At 46.7% G+C, this 22,173-nt stretch overlaps 1 protein-coding gene and 1 non-coding gene across 2 annotated transcripts in view; one reads left to right on the top strand and one right to left on the bottom strand.

Annotated features, from left to right (window-relative positions):
• The window catches only part of TMEM163 (transmembrane protein 163), a 265,454-nt gene that overhangs the window by 38,353 nt on the left and 204,928 nt on the right, over positions 1-22,173 (bottom strand). The window contains 1 exon segment of the mRNA XM_032638678.1: positions 5,278-5,374. Within this exon segment, the coding sequence (XP_032494569.1) occupies positions 5,278-5,374 (97 nt within the window).
• Positions 6,158-6,264, top strand: LOC116757242. Its single transcript, XR_004350889.1, has one exon. It is a non-coding gene; the product is annotated as a U6 spliceosomal RNA (small nuclear RNA).

The raw sequence follows: 22,173 nt of genomic DNA, 5'->3' as shown, positions 1-22,173 counted from the left end.
TAAACAAGTCAGTCTACCAACAGAGGAGCTAATGAGGGGGTCTAACACAACAGGACACAGAGAGAAAGCGCGTGGGAAAGGATGGGACCTCTCGGGCAACGGGATCAGAAACAATACTTTCTTCTTTGTAAAGTACACGACGGTTGATAGAGCCTTTGCACATTCATCACATCATTTAATTCTCACAACTTTGTTGTGCGCTAGGGGGCATGGCGCCCATTTACAAAGAGGAAACACAATCTGCTGGAAGCCACACAGCCAATGAGCGGTGAGTTAGGCTTGGAGGACAAGCCTTCCGACAGCACGCCGTTTCCCCGAAATGCAGTGGCCCAGAGTTGGCTACTGCAACCTGAAGCCAGAGAGAGAACAGCACCAGTTCCATCCAGCCGGAGGGAAGGGGGACCAGGGGGCAGGAAAGAGGGATGGAGGGGCCCGTCTGAAATGAACTCAGGCCACAAGTTGGAACTTTGATGAGCAGTTCAGAAACATTAAACATCAGACGGTTAAGGAAAAGCAGCCGCCATAGTAGCACTGTCTTCTCATGACAATTATCTTAAATAAACGGCTCACCTGATCCATACCATAAACCTCTGATGGAAGTACCGTCCCCATTGTGCGAATTAGGAAGCCCAGGGCAGGGAGATGGAGCGACTTGTCTGCAGCGGTCACGTGGGTAGGCGGGGCGTCACACCTCCGACAGCTCAGCCCCCCCCCCGCCCCAACGCCCGCATCCCTCCCACAAGCTAAGCAGCCTCCCTAAAGCACCTTCTTCGTCGTGATGCCGTGTAACCCCTGAGTCCCCTCGATTCACACTTGGCCTACTTCTCCATTGCTTCTTGGTTCACCTGCCTGCAGGTTTTTCAACAGACAAAGCAAGGGGAGCACACCCTGGTCAGCGGCACAGCGGGCAGGGGGCCCGCATGGTGAGGGCAGCAGTGGAAGCCAGAAAAGCCAGGGATGGGACCAGCTGGGGGTCTGGGCGGACAGAAAAGGAAAAACAAAACAAAAAACAAATTAAAGGGCTTCGCCGGTGGCGCAGTGGTCGAGAGTCCGCCTGCCGATGCAGGGGACACGGGTTCGTGTCCTGGTCCGGGAAGATCCCACATGCCGCGGAGCGGCTGGGCCCGTGAGCCATGGCCGCTGAGCCTGCGCGTCCGGAGCCTGTGCTCCGCGACGGGAGAGGCCGCAACAGTGAGAGGCCCGCGTACCGCAAAAAAAAAAAAATAAAATAAAATTAAAAAAGAAGAAGAAGAAGAAATAAGGCAGAAGACCTGGACCCGAAAAGCCAATGAACAGCAGGAGCGTGTAAGCTCACAGTTACCAGGAGCCAAGACAGCCCCAGATGGGGAGACAAGGGTTCAAATCCAGGTACTGCCACTAGCCAGCTGATGACCTCGGGAAGATCGCCTCAGCTTTCAGAGCCCCCATATGCCACCATTACAGAGAAGCATGCCACCTTTCCCCACCTACCAAAGCGGGCTGTGGCAGGTGTAAAAACAGCAAGACGATAATACTCCTTTCAAAGCAGCCCAAGACATAAGGCCAGACTATCACCACCACATCTTTGGCACCACCCATGCTCCCCAGCTTCTAGAACCGTAGTTCATGCAGAGTTTCTGAGAAGGTTCTTTTGGAATCTGTTTCATCGATGATCCTACGTGACCCCGTGCAGGTCGCGAGGGTGCAGATTTAAGCCATTTGTTCATGAAGCACTCACAGCAGACGCTGCAGACTCTCGTCTGGGGGGTCCCCTGAGAGCATAGCTGGCCAGACTCCTCCAGCATGAGGCCACTGAGGGGCAGGCGACATCACGGCTCAGAGCCAGCTGACTTCACAGGTGGGAAATTCCTACGGGCATAGCTTTCTTATTCAAAACTCACCCATTCTTACAATTACTCACACTCTGAGAATTGTGCAGGTGACATTAAAAAGAAAGCTGCCGAGGACACTTCCCTGGTGGCACGGTGGTTAAGAATCCGCCTGCCAATGCAGGGGACACGGGTTCGAGCCCTGGTCCGGGAAGACCCCACATGCCGCCGAGCAGCTAAGCCCGTGCGCCACAACTACTGAGCCCACATGCCACAACTACTGAAGCCCGTGCGCCTACAGCCCGTGCTCCGCAACAAGAGAAGCCACCGCAATGAGAAGTCCGCGCACCACAACGAGGGGTAGCCCTCACTCGCCACAAGTAGAGAAAGCCTGTGCACAGTAGAAAAGACCCGATGCAGCCAAAAATAAAATATAATAAAACCTTTAAAAAAAAAAGAAAAAGAAAGCCGCCGGGGCGAGGGGTGGGAGCAGGATGGACCTGGGGCAGGGAAAACACTGCTTCAGACAAACCCACAGTAACAGCTTGATGGAAATCATACATCAAAAGGCAATTCTGCAGATGAGGGCAAGAGTGAATCTGTAACTTACACCTGAAATCCAGAACATCAAGGCCATAAACACCAGTCTCCCTGGTTTCTACCGCCACAGGCCAGCAGCAGCAAAGAGGCAAAGGCTGTATTTGGCCTGCGGGAAACTGATTCCCAACCAGGGTTCCCAAAATTTAATTAGTTGCCCACTTATTTCCCATTAAAGATAGGTTTCCATGGCAATTCCGCTAAGGGGCCGACCCTTCCTCTGCGCACACACTGTCTGGATGCCACAGACCCAGGCAGTTTCTCCTGTTTTCGGGACTGGCGTCTGTGAGCATCTGAGTTTGTGGCTGCGAATTCACAGGAGACACTGTGGATGGACGCTCATCTTGAATGACTGCAGGCCAGGGGGTTGGGCTCCCCAAACTTCTAGAGCAGAGAGTAGGAACCCAAAGACTCGGGATTGAAATGCTGTCAGATAACACCTGGCAGCATCTACCTGGTGCCCGCGTGCCACTCAGCTGATCAGAAGCCCTCCCCGCTGGAAACAGGAGATCACATGCCTTTGTTACCTTTCGGTAACTCTGAAGGCTTAACAAACAAAACAAAACAAAACAACAAACCACCTTACATCTTTCCTTAGAGTTCTGATGAGATGACCATAAACAGGTGTGATTTTTAAATCCCACACCAGGACTGATAAAAGATGCAGTGGGTGTGAGCCCTCCCAGAATGGGGCCAGTCTTGGTACCATCGTGGAGCTCTTCACCCTCTCCCATCCCAACCAATGTGGGCATCAGACATCATACCTTGATGTGGAATTTAACTTGGTGAGCTTCTTCTCTTTAAGACTATATGCACTGTAAGATGTAATACTGTTCCCGGTTAAAAATGGTTCCGCTTTCAAGACAAGAACAAGGGGGGCCACGAACAAGGGTCCATGAGCACAGCTATCTATTCCATATTAAGTGAGCCGTGCTACACATTAATTTTTAATGTCTAAATAAATGAATGCATCAACTAGCCCAGGGCTGAAAATTCGCACCAATAAACATTTCTTAGAGTGGAGTCAGATTTCCATCCCTTATAAAATGCAAAGATGTTATCTGACTGACATCTTAATCCATCACGCTTAATACTTTTATGTCTACGTCCTACCTAAGCTTCAGATTCTGATGGAATGGAACACAGGATAGCCAATCTGATGGAGGAAAAGGATGGAAAAGTCCAGGATCCCAGGCAACCAGGAAGATCAAGGTGAGACAAGCACAATGTGAGAGGAAGCACACGGAGTATAAGCCATGGGATTATTTGTTTGAGCGAGCTCTGCTGAAAAAGACCAGATCCATAGGTGGGTACACTCCTACCCTGCTCTCCATCTTTCCTCCATGTCATGGAGATATTAGAGAACATGCTCCTTGCCAGCTGCGATGATAAATGACGGTTAACGTCCTCGGGAGTTACTAAAGGAATGGCTCTAATGTCTGTTTCAAGTTGGCGGGGGTGAGCACACAGTACAACTTAGAGCAGCCACCTTAACAGCTCTACTAAATGCAGTTAACGCCCCGCTTCATTTTCATCTTCCCTATACACACACACAAATGCAATACGTTACCCCCAAAAGATGAACATGTATTTTTCTAAAAGTGAAATTAAAGGTCTCATAATTTAGGCCTTTTATAAGATGGTGCACATAGCCAAGCTCAAACCAAATCACGTCCTAAAAGAACAGCCCATAATTTTGTATTAAATCACTATGCAACTTACATACAGGTACACTTCATTTCACTGCTTTTTTTTTTTTTTTTTACAAATTGAAAGTTTGTGGCAACCCTGTACTGAACAAGTCTATCGGCACCATTTTTCCAACAGCATTTCCTCACTTCCTGTCCCTGTGTCACACTTTGTTAGTTCTCGCAATATTTCAAACGTTTTCATGATTGTTATACTTGCTATGGTGATCTATAATGAGTGATCTTTGTTACTATTGCAAAGAGGTTAAGACTTGCTGAAGGCTCAGGTGATAGTTCATGTTTATTGCAACAAAGTTTTTTTTAATCAAGGTATGTCCTTTTTTTTTTTAGACATAATGCTATTGAGTACTTAATAGACTACAGCATAGTAAACATAACTGCTACGGGCACCGGGAAACCAAAAATTTTGTGGGATTTGCTTTATTGCATTATTTGCTGTACTGTGGTGATCTGGCCCCGAACCCGCGATATCTCTCAGGTATGTCTGTACAGTGAAGCACTGCAACGGCAGCACCTTACTCTCCTGGTACATATATCAGCTGCCTTCTAACATGAAGATAGCCTGATGGGAGAGTGTAAAAATATTCCTTATCACAGCATTCAGAAGGGGCGGGGGGAAAATAAAGAATCAGAGTGCCAAAAAAAAAAAAAGAATCTGGGTGCCTCTCACCCAGAAAACAAGGCAGTCGAAGACACACTTTAATATGAAATTGTGTCCTCCAGTTTTTGCATCTGAATGTCAGTTGTTTCAGAAAGCCTAATGTGAACAGATTTATATACTGAATTGAGGTACAAAGGAAAAAAATAATTCTTATTATAACAGTGATTGAATGGACACAGAAAAACAGATGCGAACAACACAGAGCGGATCGCTCTGCTATATAAAAATCACTCCATTTCTCTTAACATAAAAGACTTTAAAAGTAGTCAAAAGATCTAAGAAGAGGGACACAGAACCCAGTACCAGCTCAACTACCTTTTTATCTTGCCCACTGCTTGTCTCCACCAAGTCATTCACATTCTACAGTGAGTTCTTCTGGACTCCTAAATATTGTATGTTTTCTCTCCACCTGCCCAACTTCCCCCAGTACATCTGGGGTGAGAGGTAACACAGGAGGCTGGTACCATCAGGAAAGACTCTTAAGACAAAAGAAGAACCTTACCACTTCCGGAAGCAGCTTAGTCGAGAGGTCATGGATGGCTTTGACCACTATGCATACGGATGACAGAAGGAATATCACCCCCAAGATGACACAGGCTCTGCAAAGAAACAGAACATTGGGACTCTTTACTGGGAGAATTCCACCCTGCTGATTTACACAATGACAGTGACAGTGACACAGCCTGAGGCACTGGGATCCACCGTAATTTGCCACACTCCCACCATGGCCACCCCTAGTCTCAGAACTGATACAGAATCATCTCCAGAAGAATACAATTCAGAGATGGATCACCAAATCAATCCCGTGGGAAAGGGGCTCACCATGGTACATGACCTCACAGCAACCCATGAATGCTGGTGTGGGAGGGTCTTCGAGGCCATAAAATCCTTCCCCCTTGCCTGGCAACACAACCTTTCACTTCTCCAGCAGGAAGGTGCAGGGTTTAATAGCAAAGAGTGGAGGCTTTGGAGGGGGTGGGGGAGGGATGGATTAGGAGTGTGGGATTAGCAGATGCAAACTATTATAATACAGAATGGATAAACAACAAGGTCCTACTGTATAGCACACGGAACCATATTCAATATCCTGAGATAATCCATAATGGAAATAAGAAAAATTATATAACTGAATTACTTTGCTGCATGACAGATATTAACAACATTGAAAATCAACTATACTTCAGTAAAATAAATTTTAAAAAAAGAGAGTGGAGGCTCTGGCACGAGACATCCCAAGCGCTACCATTTAACCTGTTGGTTGATCTCGGTCACGCTACCAAACTTCTTTTAGCCTCATTTTCCTCACCTGTCAAATGGGAATACTATTTCCTACCTGAAGATGCAATGAGATAATTGCACAGAGCACAAAAAAGTTACCCACTGTGCTCGCTTCGGCAGCACATATACTAAAATTGGAATGATACAGAGAAGATTAGCATGGCCCCTGCGCAAGGATGACACACAAATTCGTGAACTGTTCCATATTTTTGAGGGAAGAGGTATGGGAACATATGTACATGTATAACTGATTCACTTTGTTATAAAGCAGAAAGTAACACACCACTGTAAAGCAATTATACTCCAATAAAGATGTTAAAAAAAAAAAAGTTACCCATTAATGCTAGCTTAAACAAAGTAACTGAAAAGCCCACCCTGGATGTCTCTTGATGATATGACAGGATAGACACCTTTGGATTTTCCCAAAGATAAAAAGAAGGAACAATTTGGTAATGACAAAAGAAGAGTATTCATGGCAGGATGGAGCAATTCTTTTAAAAGAAATGAGAGGAGAGAAGGAAGGATGAGGTCAGCCAAGACACCCAGCACAGGGGGAGGAAGGAGTGAGTTAGGGATGAGGCCAAGGGAAAAGGCCGAGGACACTCAGACAAGGGTTGGGGGTGGGAGCTGGGAGGATGTCTACAGGCTCGGGATGCATCAGCTGTCTCTGGCAACCCAGACACGACAACTCACAGGAGAAAGACAGACAGAAAATGAAAGTACACCTGAGGAAATGATGACAGTAATACAAGGGTCAAAATACCAAACGAAAATGAAGAGAGGAAAGAGAAATACAAGAATGACTGCAGTCAACCCTAGCTGTCCCAACATGAGGTCACCATCATTTGGCAGCCTTCTCAGCCCTCTTCCCCAGCTATCAGATAAAATCATTTTTCATTACCCACCTTGGATTCCCTTCTCTGCACTAACAGAATTGCCCAAAGTGGCACCTACTTAGAATCCTAGCCAACCTATAGACAGACGTGTTCCCCCAAACCTAAAAGTCAGAAATAAGTATGTAAACAGGCTGCTTGGAGTCCACTCAGTAGGTTTCTAATTAACACCTTAGTTGTAGGTTTTATTCTTTCAAAAACACAGACGGAAAGAGAGGATCGTTGAGGGCTGGGGTGAAACACAAAAGAACATAGAGATGTGGGAAAAGTAACGAACAGGCTGGGGCTCTTGGTACAGGCTTGAGCAAAAGGAAAACCTGGCCCTGTAAACCAAAAGGATAATCTGCCCTGGGTGCCACACACCCCCATGAGGAGCCAGGGGAAGAACATGCACTGAAGGGGGAAAAAGATAACGCAGGCCAAAAGCACACAGGGATGCAGCAGCAGGAGTGAAGAAGGCTAACGTAGGCAATGTGCCGGGCCTGGTCACCACAGTCCTGGGAGGGTGCTCAGGGCAGAGGGGCCACAGCTGAGAGGACAGTCATGCAGGATGAGGTGGCTTACTGGAGGGCCCTTTTTTTTTTTTTTTAAACACTACACGGGCCTCTCACTGTTATGGCCTCTCCCGTTGCGGAGCACAGGATCCGGATGCGCAGGCTCAGCGGCCATGGCTCACGGGCCCAGCCGCTCCGCGGCATGTGGGATCTTCCCAGACCGGGGCACGAACCCGTGTCCCCTGCGTCGGCAGGCGGACTCTCAGCCACTGCGCCACCAGGGAAGCCCTGGAGGGCCCTTTAAGTGACGAGATACTGGGGCAGGTCCAGGGATTCCTGGGCTTGTGGGAATCAAAGCTCCCAAAGCAAGTGGCCCGAGGCCCAGCTGGGCTGCAGGGAAGACGGCTACGGACTCCTGTGCCTGGCACGTGAAGCAACCATTTCTTCAATCCAACGGGACTGTGAGAGGTGCCACTTCAGGAAAAGAGCCTGAGAGTCAGGCCTCCGTTCCGAAAGCTCCTGAGTGACAAGCAGAGACGCTCACTGATTCATCCCTTCAGATAAATTCAACCCCCAACTTACCTTCTCAGCCCTGACGGCAACTTACACTCCCCTGGGGAATTTGGCCAACGGATTGCTCCTTGGGTCAATTTCATCAGAATCTCTGGGGGTGAACCCAGGCATCTGTATTTGTTTAAAAGCTCCCCAGAAACAGAACTAGACCCACAGACATAGGAAACAAACTTACGGTTACCAAAGGGGAAAGGGATGGGGAGGGATAAATTAGGAGTTTAGAATCAACATATACACACTATTATATGTAAAATAGATAACCAGCAAGGACCTACTATATGGTACAGGGAACTATACTCAATATTTTGCAACAACCTATAAGGGAAAAGAATCTGAAAAAGAATATTGTATATATGCATATGTGTGTGTGTGTGTGTGTGTGTGTATATCTGAATCTCTTAGCTGTACACCTGAAACTAACACAACATTATAAATCAACTATACTTCAATTAAAAAAAAGTAAAAGCTCCCCAGGCAATTCCCTGAAGAATCTCTCACCCAGGACTAGACCCAGGGGAGGCCATGTCTTTAGGGAGCTTCCACTGTGAGGTAAAAATCCATCACTCTCTGGACAGAAGGAAGCAGTTAGCCCAGGTGCTGAGGAAGGAAGGGTCTAATGGTCCCTGAGAGACTTGCAGTATATCTGTTACTTGATCAGCCCTTTCTCCCTGAGACATGAATAAGGCAGCCACCACTTGGGTGCTAGACCTTCTACAATGTATCACAACATCCCCAAGAAGCCTCCATCTCCATAATCCTCTTAGGGGGACAGGAACAAATGTCTGAGCTGCTTCCTGACAGGGAACAGTGATGCTGCAGGAGTCTATGTTTCTCCTGATCACTGCAGGCATACCTTGATGATGCACAAAATGTGGGTTTGGATTTTGTTGGATTTTGTTAAGGAGACAGGAATGCAGTGGTCTCCTTACATAATATCTTGCTTATACATTTTTAACCAAAACTACCTACCAATCCCTTAAGGGCGAGAACTATGTTTTTATTTCTCAGTATCTAGAGCAGCAAGCAACAGCTGCCCCTTCATGCATCTGTAGAGTGGATGTAATCATTAACTGATTACGTAATCACTAGCTGACTTGTAAGTTTCCCCCCCTAGAGTTTAAAGAGGCATCAATCGCGTACCAGAGGGGTTGGGAAGAGCAAAGGGACTCCTAACACTTGAGCCAAAATGCCTATGGAATAGCCCACAATGTAAGACAACTCTGAAATGTAATGAAAAAATCCAAAGAAATGGGTGGTTTGGTTTACTCGCGTTCAATTTTACAGATCTGTCGTCATATTTTCTTCACAAATATACCTATGAATATGCTCAATATGTTTCAAAAACCTATCTTCATCTTCTTTTATTTTATTTTTTATTTTATTGTTTTGCGTTACGCGGGCCTCTCACTGTTGGGGCCTCTCCCGTTGCGGAGCACAGGCTCCGGATGCGCAGGCTCAGCGGCCATGGCTCACGGGCCCAGCCGCTCCGCGGCATGTGGGATCCTCCCGGACCGGGGCACGAACCCGTGTTCCGTTGCATCGGCAGGCGGACTCTCAACCACTGCGCCACCAGGGAAGCCCTTCATCTTCTTTTAAATGTGTTGCAAATTCAAAAGCCCAGTCACCCTTCCATCAACACTGCTGGAAGCCGGTGTGTCAGAGCTCCCCCAGGGCTGAAAAGCAGCTGTTATGAGCAGAGGGTGTGATGCTATTTTTTAACGTGTTATTAATACTATATTGTGTTTACACAGCAGATTTCTCCTCAGGTGCTCAGAAGTTCTGCACATCAGCTCCGGTGGCCACTCACCAGACCTGGGTTTTTCTTCTGTTATTTTATGGACTGGGAGCTGGGGGGTGGCGAGAGTTGTGCTTCGTAAACACAAGGAGTCGAAATGGGAAAGTCGAGGATTTGGGAGGCTTGTCCAAAGTCACCGCAGGAGTTTGAAGTCCACCCAGAAAGAAAAGCCAGGTCTCCTGACGCCCTCCCTGTGGTCAGCCACCCTAAGGCTGTGGCCATTCACGTGACATCCCCACCCCACCACTGCCCTGGGGCTGCAGTCGTCTCCAGGATGCAGGGAAGATTTGGGTCAGGAGCAAATACTGCAAATATGGCGGCTTCTGAATCGGCAAGTGTGGGTTCTTTCCTGGTTTGGGGGGAGATGGACGGGGGGGCGGGGGTAGGGCGGGGGAGGGGAATTGTTCCATCAGCGCACCTTGGCCTTCACCTGGAGAGGCTAGTCTGGCACATATAGAGGGCAGTGTGCCCGCAGAGCCAGGTCACCGCAGTGAAGGCAGACTCCTCCTCCCGCCAGGCCAAATCCCACAGCAGGAAGACACTGATTTAGAAAGAGGCAAGTGATGGCTTTTACAACCTGTTTCTTGGATTGTTTTTTTAATCCACGCCCTGGCTTATTTAAGAGATCTCCAATCCTTACCATATATTTGCCTTTCCTACTGTGATTTTCCCTTTCCTAGATACAAACGACTATATGTAAAATAGATAAACAGCAAGGATTTACTGTATAGCACAGGGAATTATGCCCAATATCTTGTAATAACCTTTAATGGGATAAAATCTACCAAAAAAAACCCCAACCCAATTCACTATGCTGTACACCTGAAACTAACACAGTATTGTAATTCAACTATACTTCAGTTAAAAAAAAAACAACTTTGGGAGGAGGGATAAATTGGGAGATTGGGATTGACATATACACACTACTATATATAAAATAGAAAACTAAGGCTTCCCTGGTGGCGTAGTGGTTAAGAATCCACCTGCCAATGCAGGGGACACGGGTTCGAGCCCTGGTCCGGGAAGATCCCACATGCCTTGGAGCAACTAAGCCTGTGCACCACAACTACTGAGCCTGCGCTCTAGAGCCCACGAGCCACAACTACTGAGCCCACGTGCTGCAACTATGGAAGCCCACGTGCCTAGAGCTCGTGCTCCCCAACAAAAGAAGCCACTGCAATGAGAAGCCCGTGCACCGCAACGAAGAGTAGCCCCGGCTCGCCACAACTAGAGAAAGCTTGAGTGTAGCAACAAACACCCAACACAGCCAAAAAAAAAAAAAAAAAGAAAGAAAGAAAGAAAAAAAGATAATAGATAACTAATAGGGACCTACTGTATAGCACAGGGAACTCTACTCAATACTCTGTAATGGCCTATATGGGAAAGAAATCTAAAAAAAGAGTGGATGTACGTATATGTACAACTCATTTACTTTGCTGTACACCTGAAACTAACACAACATTGTAAATCAACTACATTATACTCAAACAAAATTGAAAAAACATAAAATTTAATTTAAAAAAAAGAAAGAGGCAAATGAACTACAGCCCCCTTTCAACACAATCTCCCAACCAACCCAGACTGAAGCTGCATTTAAATTCCCACAGGACCAGTGGTTGTCAAAGTGTGGTACATGGACTAGCAATGTCCACATCACCTGGGAACTTGTTAGAAAGGGAAATGTCAGAGGCCACCCCAGACACACTGAATCAGAAGCTCTGCAGATGGGACCCAGCAATCTGTTTTAATAAGTCCTTCTGATGCTCACTGAAGTGTGAGAACCATGGTAGTATTAGTCTTGCCAAAGACACATTTAATATTTAAAAGAAGACTAGTAGAATCCAAAGAAATGGTTAACACCACTAGCACATTTTTTTTCTTCTCTGAAAGACTGCCAAGTTCTCCCAGTGTTCAGCATCGTGAAAATATGAATCACCTTGCAGTCAGCATTAATTTTTGCCTCTGAAGTTGTAAGGGCAAAACCTGTCGGCAGACACTCTCACATCCAAAGGAGAGAAGGTTGGAAGTTCGGTCCCTGGTCAACTGCAGGTTTAAAGGCCTGTGGTTCACATGAATAAAGCCTGGGTCTTATCATCCCCATTCTAAATTATTTTCCACAAAGAAGCTTCTTCTAAGCATCCCCTAATTTACAAAAGACCTAAAACACAATAGCTCTGGCACTTAACCAATTCAATCTACAGCTTAAAGTGTAATGTTTTATTTATTATCTGTCACCCTAGTCTCCAAAGCACATGTAATCTGGGTTGTCGTCCAGTCAAATGTGAAATAATGAAAAATGAAAGACCGTCAAGTGACGAGTATACGTAGTACTTAGGGGTGCACGATTTCCCATGCTGTTTCGTTCTAGCTAGTCCTCTTTCACTCCACGTAGTCTGCCATTTTAAATAAAGCCACGAACAGAACCAGCTAGGAGGCCGGATAAAGGCAAGGAGACAGGGTGCCAAGCATGCCATGAGCCATTTCTCCTTCTCTGTAACAGCCATGCCAAAAAGCCACCGTTTTATTCAAGACTCCCTGCTCCTTGACTAATGACCACCAGCAGCCTCCTCTCCCAACGCAGGACTTCCCTCCCCTCCCCTTCCCATTCTTACTCATCTTACCTACTTGACCCTCCAGGCTCTGAGACTCCATCTCCTCTCCCTATCCACATCCCCATCTCTCTTCTCTCTAGATTTAAAAAAAATATTTATTTACTTATTTATTTAGTTTGTGCTGGGTCTTAGTTGCAGCATGCGAGATCTTTGTTGCAGCACGTGGGGTCTTTAGTTGCGGCATGCACGCGGGATCTAGTTCCCCGACCAGGGATCGAACCTGGACCCCCTGCACTGGGACCGCGGAGGCTTACCCACTGGACCACCAGGGAAGTCTCTCTCTTCTCTCTTTAGCTTCAACCTCATCCACCTGCTGCTTTGTGAACAGGCTGTGGTGAGGGGGAAGATGGCTTGGACCAGGGACCGTCACTCAGGCCAGAGCTCTCCAGGCACGGGGTCAAACCCTGTCCATGGATAGACTGTCCATCTCCTCAACATGTAACCACTAAGAACCTCTCCTTACTCAACAAATGGCCCTTTGCTTTTACACCTAACAATACACAAGATGACTAATCCCATCCAAGTAAAATCTCATTTAGATAGAACTTTCTCCCTGGCTTCAACTTTAGCAACAAGAGGCAACATGGGGGATTTGTTAAAGGATTAGATGCTAGAGCGGTGCAGTCCAGTACAATTTTCTGTGATGATGGAGGTGTCCCATCTTGTGCTGTCCAAGAGGGTAGCCACTAGCCATATGTGGCTACTGACCACTTCAAATGTGCCTCATACAACTGAAGAAATGAAGTTTTCATTTTAACTACTTTTAAAACAATTTAAATTTTAATTTTACTTAATTAAAATTTAAGTGACCACATGTGGTTAGTGACTATCACATTGGACAGTGGAGCTCTAACGGATGGGTTGAAAATATAGACGTTCACCCAGTACTTTAATTTAAATTTTTAAAATATATAAATTTAGATAGATAGATAGATAGGGAGAGAGACAAAGAGAGAGAGACCCAGAAGCTGCTCATCTCGAACAGGTAAGTTTATAAAGTGGGCCAGCAGGGACGGCTCTAGGAAACCTTGCAAAGGGGCATCATGCCTTCGGTATCTTTCTTCAATCAATGCATCATTTCCCTCCCTCCAGTAAACCCCCAGCTCCCAGGTTTACATGCCAAGTCTCACTCTTGTTCTCATCTAATGTCAACCAGTCCCAGCACATCTACTGCTCCACCAGGCTAACTGCATTCATTCACATTCCAAGGTCTACATGCCAAGGCTAAGGCAAACAAAATCTATTCCCAGCCTCCCGGGAGCACAAATCTGGGGTGCGAAACCTGAAAATCATTACTGGACAGTCACTAGTTGTGAATGTGAGAAGAGATAATGGACAAGGAACAAAAAGAAGAAAAGGGTCAAAGGGATGAAACAGAAGCAGGGGACCGAGTGGGAAGGAGGGATGGTTCTGTGGTGTGACAGTTAATCTGGGTCTGGAGGACCGGACAGGAGTCATCAAGCAGAGAAGCTGGAAGGCTGTGGAGGGCGCTCCAGGCAGAGGGAAGTCATTAGCAAAAATGTGAAGACGTTAACACTGGGTGGTCCTGCTTCCATTGCAATTCAAAGTGGAGATGCTCTTCCTGGAGCCTCTGGCTAGGGGAGCAGCAGTGCAAGGACCACACAAAGGGCCCTCTGTGTCCTGGAAGTCCCCTCGAGATGGAGGGCACAACACCCATGATATGTACAACGTTTCCTCTGCATCCACTGAGATGATCCTGTGGTTTTTATCTTTTCTTCTGTTTGTGGAGTGTATCCCGTTGATTGATTTGCATATGTTGAACCATCCTTGTGAACTTGGGATGAATCCCACCTGGTTGGGGTGTGTGATCTTTTTGATATTGTTGGATTCAGTTTGCTAATATTTTGTTGAGGATTTTTGCATCCATATTCATCAAAGATATTGGCCTGTAATTTTCTTTTTTTGCTGGTGCCTTTGTCTGGTTTTGGTATCAGGATGATGGTGGCTTCACAGAATGTCTTTGGGAGTGTTCCCTCCTCTTCAGTTTTTTGGACGAGTTTGAGAACGTGATATATACAACAGATCTTAGATGGTACAAGGACCAGCATATTGTATTTAATAGTTATTTATTTTAATGTACATTAGAAAAACTGATTTTCACCCCATGCCTACAAGGATATTATTGCCTAGTGGAAAAAAGTCAAATATGATTATATTTAAATAAATGTTAAGTAAGCAATAGCATAGGCGGTACGTACGATAGGGCAAAAATCATCAAGGCGGAACACACGTCTGAGGCTGAGAAAGCCTGCAGTGGCGATAGGAAGTTATTAAACTGTTTCAGGCAAGAGAGGCCCATGATGTGATCTCAGCTTTACAAAAACCCTCTGACTGGGCTTAGAGCTTGGCAGAGTTGAAGGGAAAGAAACTAGAGGCAAGGGAATCGGCAGGGAGACAATGCTAGTAGCCTAGAAAACAAGTGACGACCCCCTGCAAAGGGGCCCTGACAGTCAGACAGAGGGATCAATCGGGAAAGACCTTACGGAGGCAGAGTGGATGGAACATGGTAACTGACTAGACAGCAGAGAAGGATGCCAGGAAAACCCTGATTTTCCTCTCCTACAGGAAAGAGGTAGTGGCACATCCAAAAGCAGGAGGAATGAGACTGGAGTGGGGAGCTTAGTAGTGGGTGGTGAGTTTAGTCTAGGACTTGTGAAGCTTGAGAAGCAATGTCCAGACAGCCAGCTACACGGACCTTAGCTGAAGAGGCATCACCTGAGCCTGGCAGCCCAGGGCCATTTTCCTGGGCCCCTCTCGGTCTCACGATGCTGTTTCTGGGGTGTAGAGAGATGCAAGGAGACAAAGGAACAGGGCACGGCCATTCTAATGATTGCCAGACCCCACCCAGTCCCTCAACTTTCAATGTACGCTGCAAGGGGGGTGCATGCTGAGACCCACGAGCCCCAGGCTCCTTTGATCCACCAACAAATACCGAGTGACGCCTACTGTTTCCCGGTACAAGGATTCAGCAGCCAGCGAAAAAGCATGCGAATAACTACCTGTTCTCTTGGAGCTTACACGGGAGAGACCGACAATAAGCATGTGAACAAATAAGCACAGTCCACATAGAAACATAAAGCAGCACAACGGGAGTGTATGTTATATACAGTCGTCACACTTCTAACGAGGGGGCATTTAACCACAGACCTAACAGATGGGAGATGTGCTGTGCAGCTACCTGAGGACAAACACTCTAGACAGAGGGAACAGAGAGCAAAGGCGCCTAGGCAGGAGGTGAGACACAAAGACACGAGCACACCCATTCTGGAAAAGGACCAGGGTATGGCCTTGGGCAAAACAGGTCTTGGAAGCTAAAGAACAAAGGCCCTGGAGGCCAGAGTCCCAGAAACAAAAACCAGACTGGAAGGAATAAAAGATTAAGTTTATCTCTGTTATACTAAAGAGTGTACCTAGTTGCCACAAAACAAGAAGCTCAACTATAAATTTTCACCGCATCTGTTCTGGTGCATTCTTGCAGAAAATTCTCCTGCACTCCTTTCCCCTCACAGAAGGGCTCCCTATTCCCGATAGCCACCATGGAGACATCTGCTGCTGATCAAAGAAGTTGAACAATTTCTGGAAATTATCAGTGATCATGAGACAAACCCTCCGTTTTGTTATAAAAGCAACTTGTCCCTTCTACTCACGGAGCTGAGTTTTCTCCCTTGTGCACAAGCTCTTTTAATAAAAAAAAAAGTTTTGCTTGCCTAAGAGTCTTGAGGAAGAGAGATTTGTTTCTATGGTATTGCTGTTTCGGGATCTGGAAAGGGCCCATGAACAGCGATGGGGCCCACAAGGCTGGAACACAGTGACCATGCAGGACCTTAACGGTCATGCTAAGGACTTGGTCATGCTAAGGACAGGAAACCAACAATGGATTAAGCAGAGAAATGACTCACATGTAAACAGGATCACTCCAGCTGCTCTGCTGAGAACAGACCAAAGAGGGAAGCTGGGTGGCCAGAGAGAAGGTAATGTTGCCAGAGCAGGTACCAGATCCTTGCTCAAAACCCATCAGCTCCCACCTTTAATCGGAGTTAACACAAATCTTTAAGAGATAAAAAAGGAAGCTAAAGGAAGAGAAAAACAAAGTGGAACCAGCTGGGGCTTCCCTGGTGGCACAGGGGTTGAGAGTCCACCTGCCGATGCAGGGGACACGGGTTCGTGCCCCGGTCCGGGAGGATCCCACATGCCGCAGAGCGGCTGGGCCCGTGAGCCATGGCTGCTGAGCCTGCGCGTCCGGTGCCTGTGCTCCGCAACGGGAGAGGCCACAACAGTGAAGAGGCCCGCGAACCGCAAAAAAAAAAAGTGGAACCAGCTGGAACCAAGAGGTCAACTAATCCGACCTCCAACCCTCTCACTATATGCAGATTTTACTGCATTAGTACATTAAACGACACACCCATCTGCGGCCATGACCGGAAGTCTAGGACCAAAAGAGGATAAAGAGAGGGTGGCACACCACTCCCTCAGAAAGCCCCGCCCCTTCCCCAATAGACTAATGCATATGCCTCCCCATCATTAGCCTCACTCCTCCTCCTTTTGTCTCTACTCTAAAATCAGATCCCTCTTACCACATTGATTTGTGAACTAAGTTCCCACTTCTCCATTCTCTAGCCATTGAATAAAGCCTGCGCTGCTTCAATCTCAGCTTTGCTTTCATTTTTGGCTGCACAAACCGGAACAGAAAAAGAATCTTCCTTGCAGCCCTGGTAGGGCTATGGCCCAAGCAGGGTCCACGGGGCTTAATTCGGTGACAGTAACAGCAAGGATCCTGGAAAGAGATGATGCTAGAATAGGGTGGGAGAAGTGGAGGTGGGGAGAGGGGGCTCGTTCCTACCAGTTCTTGCGAGATCCTAGGCAGATTTGCTGATAGTCACTGTTTTCAGCCTAGGGAAGTACAAAGTGAACTGATGGGTTTTAGGGAAACTTAAAAAGGACTTCCAGGGTAATACTTGTTTCTCAGGAGAATAAGAAATCTTACTACTTAAGCAAACTGGTTACTCAGAGTGAACCATTTAAGTATATTTAAGTCAATTTTATACTTAAAATTATATTTAGTGTCAATTATCTGGGCACCAATTTCAATTTTTTCTTAAACAAAAAAACTTTTTTAATGTTTAAAAAACGTTTAACTGCTTGTGTATGCATAAAATATATGCAGGGAGATACCCAAAAAGAGTGATGACAGCCTCTACAGAAAACACATGGGGAATACCAGCTTGCTTTTCCCTATATACCCTAGCATGTATTTTATGTATTTTGTAAACAATGTGCATGCACCACCTATTAAAATAAATACTACATCAATCTGAGATTGAGGGAAATATTTAGTGAGGGTTGACCAGATGCCAAGAAACCTGTGATGCACTAGATAAAATGACAAATAAGACATAGTCCTTTTCCTCAAAGAGTAGAGAAAGGGGGCATTTAAATCACAGGAATATTCCTAGAGAAGCTGAGATTTAAGTTGACTTTGAAAGAACCAAAATAAGTTAGCTGGGTAGAATTCTGAGTATGTTTCCAGGAGCGTATATCCAGAGGCCTATCGGAATCCATTCACTAGACACATTTTCCCTGCAAAGCTACTTCGTGCCAGCCACCATTCTAGGGAGCAGGCCATGCAGATATATGGGGCAAGAACCTTCCAGGCACAGGAGGAGCAAGGCTCTAAGCAGAAGTCTGCTTGACTTGATGGAAGAACACCAAGGCAGCCGGTGGGATGAAGATGAAGGAGGAAAATGGTAGCTGAAGGCAGAGGGTAAAGGTTACGTCAAGTCTTACAGCCTCTCTGAAGGCTGGCACTGTCCAGGATGGAGGGGAGGACCTGAGTGTTGAGTCATCTGAAAAAGCTCAATCAGAAAGGCAGAGATCTGATTTAAAAAAAGAAAGACAAGGAAAGAAAGAAAGAAAAAGAAAGGCAGAGAAGGAGAGCGGAGGTAGCAATCGCAATCTTAAAACACAAATCTGCCTGCAGAGGGAGGGGGTGAGTACAGGGAGAGAGGCGGGTGTAGACAGCTATGCACCAGACAAACAGCATTCAGGGTCACATGTCAGGGCATAAAGGACAATTGCCCCTCGCTACCTGCGGGGCATTGGTTCCAGGACCTCCGCAGATACCAAAACCCATGGACGCTCAAGTCCTTTACAGAAAATGGTGTAGTATAGTCGGCCCTCTGTAGCCGAGGATGCAAGAACCTGTGGACACAGAACCCGTGGATGCCGAGGGCCGACCGCAGAGGCCAAGATAGTTCACATTACCAGTCCCACCCTCAATATTCATCTGGAAACCAAACTCTTGTGCCAGTATAAGGGTGAGGGGCAGGACATCCCTGGCGGTCCAGTGGTTAGGACTCTGAGCTTCCACTGCAGGGAGCACGGGTTCGATCCCTGGTTGGGGAACTAAGATCCCATATGCCTCGCGGCAAGGCCAAAAAAAATAAGGGTGAGGGGCATCAAGAAAACCTTGTTATAATTTCACTAACTGTACATACTACCAAAAGGAGGAAGAAACCATTTTAAGAAGACCACCTGTGTTTGATATGTCCACATGTTCCTCCAAACAATCAACTCAATGTCCTAAAAATGACTAATTTGTCAACTCATTAATTAAGGATGTGGACCCCTCTCAGAAGGAATCATACACGAGTTCTGAGAGATCCATCCAAATGCCCCAATTATTGGCAACAACAGTGAAAGCTCTAGTTGAACCTTCATTCTTTTTTTTTTCTCTTTTTCTTGTTTTAAAATTTTTTTCTTTTTCTATTTCTTTGGGTTTAAAAAATTTTTTTGTTTTTTCTTGGGGGGTATTACCCAAGAAATAATACTGGGTAATACCTCATCCATCAGTATTACTAGAAGCGCATGGTATGGCCACCCACCCCGCTGCTTCTCACCCCATTCTGGGTCTTCATTTCTCCAAAGCATGATCTGAAGATCTTATTACACCTAACACTCCATGGCCCAGCCCACATCTGTAGAAAATCTCTCGAGTGGGATGGGCACAGACTCTGGGGTCTTTATAAGCTTCACTGATGATTCCTGAGCGCCCTGAAGTCTCAGAACCAGATACCGTACTTCGACAGCTTTTGTCCAAGCCTGTCACAGAGGCCAAATGCTGGGGGCTTGTTTCCCACAGAGGGCAGAGACCAGCTCTGCTACATATAGACACGGAGATTCCCCTGAAGAGAAAACAGAACTTAACAAAACAAAATGCTGGCTCAATGAGTCAGACAAAAGGAAAGTGTTTGAATTGGTATCCCCTCCTACAGGAAGCCAGCTCCTTAAAAAAGGAAATGCGTTTCACCTAAATGGATTAGTCTCCTAAGCTATTCTGGCACTAACAGTGTTGCAGGCTAGGGCTTCGTGGATGCATGCATTAGATAATCTGTCCCTCCAAAGCCCCACAACCAGAAATTACGAGGGCCTGTTTGTAAATAATTCACTATGCCTGAGTTGGGGGGACTCAGATCTAACGGAGACTTTTATCAACCACGGCCTTTATTTTGCCAATGACAAAAAGAGTCTTGTAGGGACAGACTGCCAGCCACATGGGATGAACAATCATGGGAGCAGTAAGGAGGAAAGTCATTTATTATTCTCGCCATAATTATTCAACCTACGGTTGCAAGTACCCCATTTTGCTCTAATCTGTCTACCCAACAGTTTTGAATTAAACTGCCACTGCTTTTTTTAAGCAAGGGGGTAAGAAAGATGGAATCCCGGGCATGTTGAAAGAAAAATACCACGTGGCTCTGAGCAGCCCTTGCAAGGCTCATTCCCTTCCTAATTACCAGCCCATTGGTTTCCTGACAGATGGAAAAGAATGACACCGCCCCTAATGGAGCCTATATAATGAGGCCCTGGGTAATCACAACATCCATTCAATCTGCACCATTAATGCCAGAGGTGGTTCAACCGAATTAGAAAATGAGGGTCTTGTAGATAAAGACTGATGCATGTGTACACAGTAATTTTATTAACCATTAACATGCTTGGTGTAAAAAAGGCTTGCAATTCAAAACCATGAAAGAGACATGTAATTTGCACCCCTGACTGAATTAATAGCTTGTCACTGGGTGTGTAGGTTGAGGTGGGAGTGTGTGTGCTGTGGCTGGACTGCTCAGACACCACGGGATAAAAACATCACCATCCAGTCAATTAAGGGAATTATTCATGGGCTTGTTAAAAGGTCACATGCCAAAAACTTCCTTTAACAGAAAGGAGCTGAGATGTGACATTCAAAAACAATTTTTTTTAACTCAGAGATGATCGGAATCGGGAACAAGCAAAATCTCACGTAGAAATATATATAAAGCTATTACTGACATCTTTCAAAATCCGTTACTTAAAAAGATTATTCAGGCATTTGTGGGCCCCACCCCAGGTCCCCCAACTTCTCCGGCACCTACTGCTTCATCACCATTTTGCCATGTCCCTGTGCCTTCTGTGAAAGGGCTGGTATTTCATTCATCTTGCTGTGAATCTGTGGCCTCTGCCAGGCACTTAGAATCGTCTAGATGCAGGTAAATGGTCTTTCTCCTGTTCAGAGGAGGAGAACTTCCATGAAAGAAAGAAATGTGAAGAAGGGAGATGGGCCCTTAAGTCCAGCTCAGTAAGTCCTCTCACTCCAGAGAATTCACCCACACCTCACCCCACGCCGGGGCGACAGCTGGCATGGTCTAGAGACGCTGGGTGGCTGTTCGTAGCATCTAGTGAGTAGAGGCCAGGGATGCGGCTAAATATCTTACAGCGCACAGGACTGCCCCACAACACAGAATTAATCTGACTCAAAATGTCAACAGAGCAGAGGTTGAGATGCCCTGTTCTACTCCAACACTTTCAAGCCTTGCCACCCAAAGTGTGGCTCGCGGACGAGCAGCAATGACCTGGGAGCTCTTCAGACTCTCAGGTCCCTTTCCGGACCTCCTGAACCAGCATCAGCATTTTAACCGCCCAGAGCACTAGTAAGGATATTAGCACCTGAGCCGCACGCACTTCGAACAACGGTTCTCAAAGGTGGCTGCTCCCTGGAATCACAGGGCTGCACGCTGCATGGGTCCCACCCTCAGACATCCAGGTGTAACTGGTCTGGGGAGTGGTCTGAGCAGCAAGACTTTTAGAAGCTCCCGAGGTGATTCTGATATGCAGCCAGGTGTGAGAACCACCGTCTTCAAGTATGGTAAATCAGGGCTACTCAAAGTGTGGTCCCCAGACCAGCAGCAAAAGCACCACCTGGGAACTTGTCAGAAATGCAGATTCCCAGCTTCATTCCCTCTCCTGATCAGAGGGTCTGGGTGGGCCCAGCAGTGTGAGCTCTCACCAGTCCTCGGGGCAACTGGAGTGCCTGAGTAGGACCGGCGCTGCAGTGAACGACAGGCTCACGGTCACCCAGCAATTTCTGATCGTTTGGAATTATATCGCTGTGTTCTTGCACATATTACAAAATCACTCACTGAGCAGCCTTGGGAGGCCCTGGTTTCCTTCGTTGTGGCCCTGCACGCGTTGTATGCAGGTGTGCCCAATGGGATGGACAGTGTGCTTTTGCGCCTGACTTCTGGGGTAAAGGTGTATGTATAGACAGTTTGGAGCCATGCAAATGAACTTTGACCTCCAACTTTGTATTTAGGGAAGGATCCACTGAAATCTGCCTTCTGCACGGGCCCAACACACCTGAGAGCAAGGCGGGACCACGTGCAAACCGCGGCAGAACCTGCCCCGGCCCCTGGTCAC

The sequence above is a fragment of the Phocoena sinus genome, chromosome 7 (genome assembly GCF_008692025.1).
Source record: "Phocoena sinus isolate mPhoSin1 chromosome 7, mPhoSin1.pri, whole genome shotgun sequence".
Lineage (NCBI taxonomy): Eukaryota > Metazoa > Chordata > Mammalia > Artiodactyla > Phocoenidae > Phocoena > Phocoena sinus.
The sequence above is the reverse complement of the archived record's forward strand: the minus strand, read 5'-3'. Positions and strand labels throughout refer to the sequence as shown.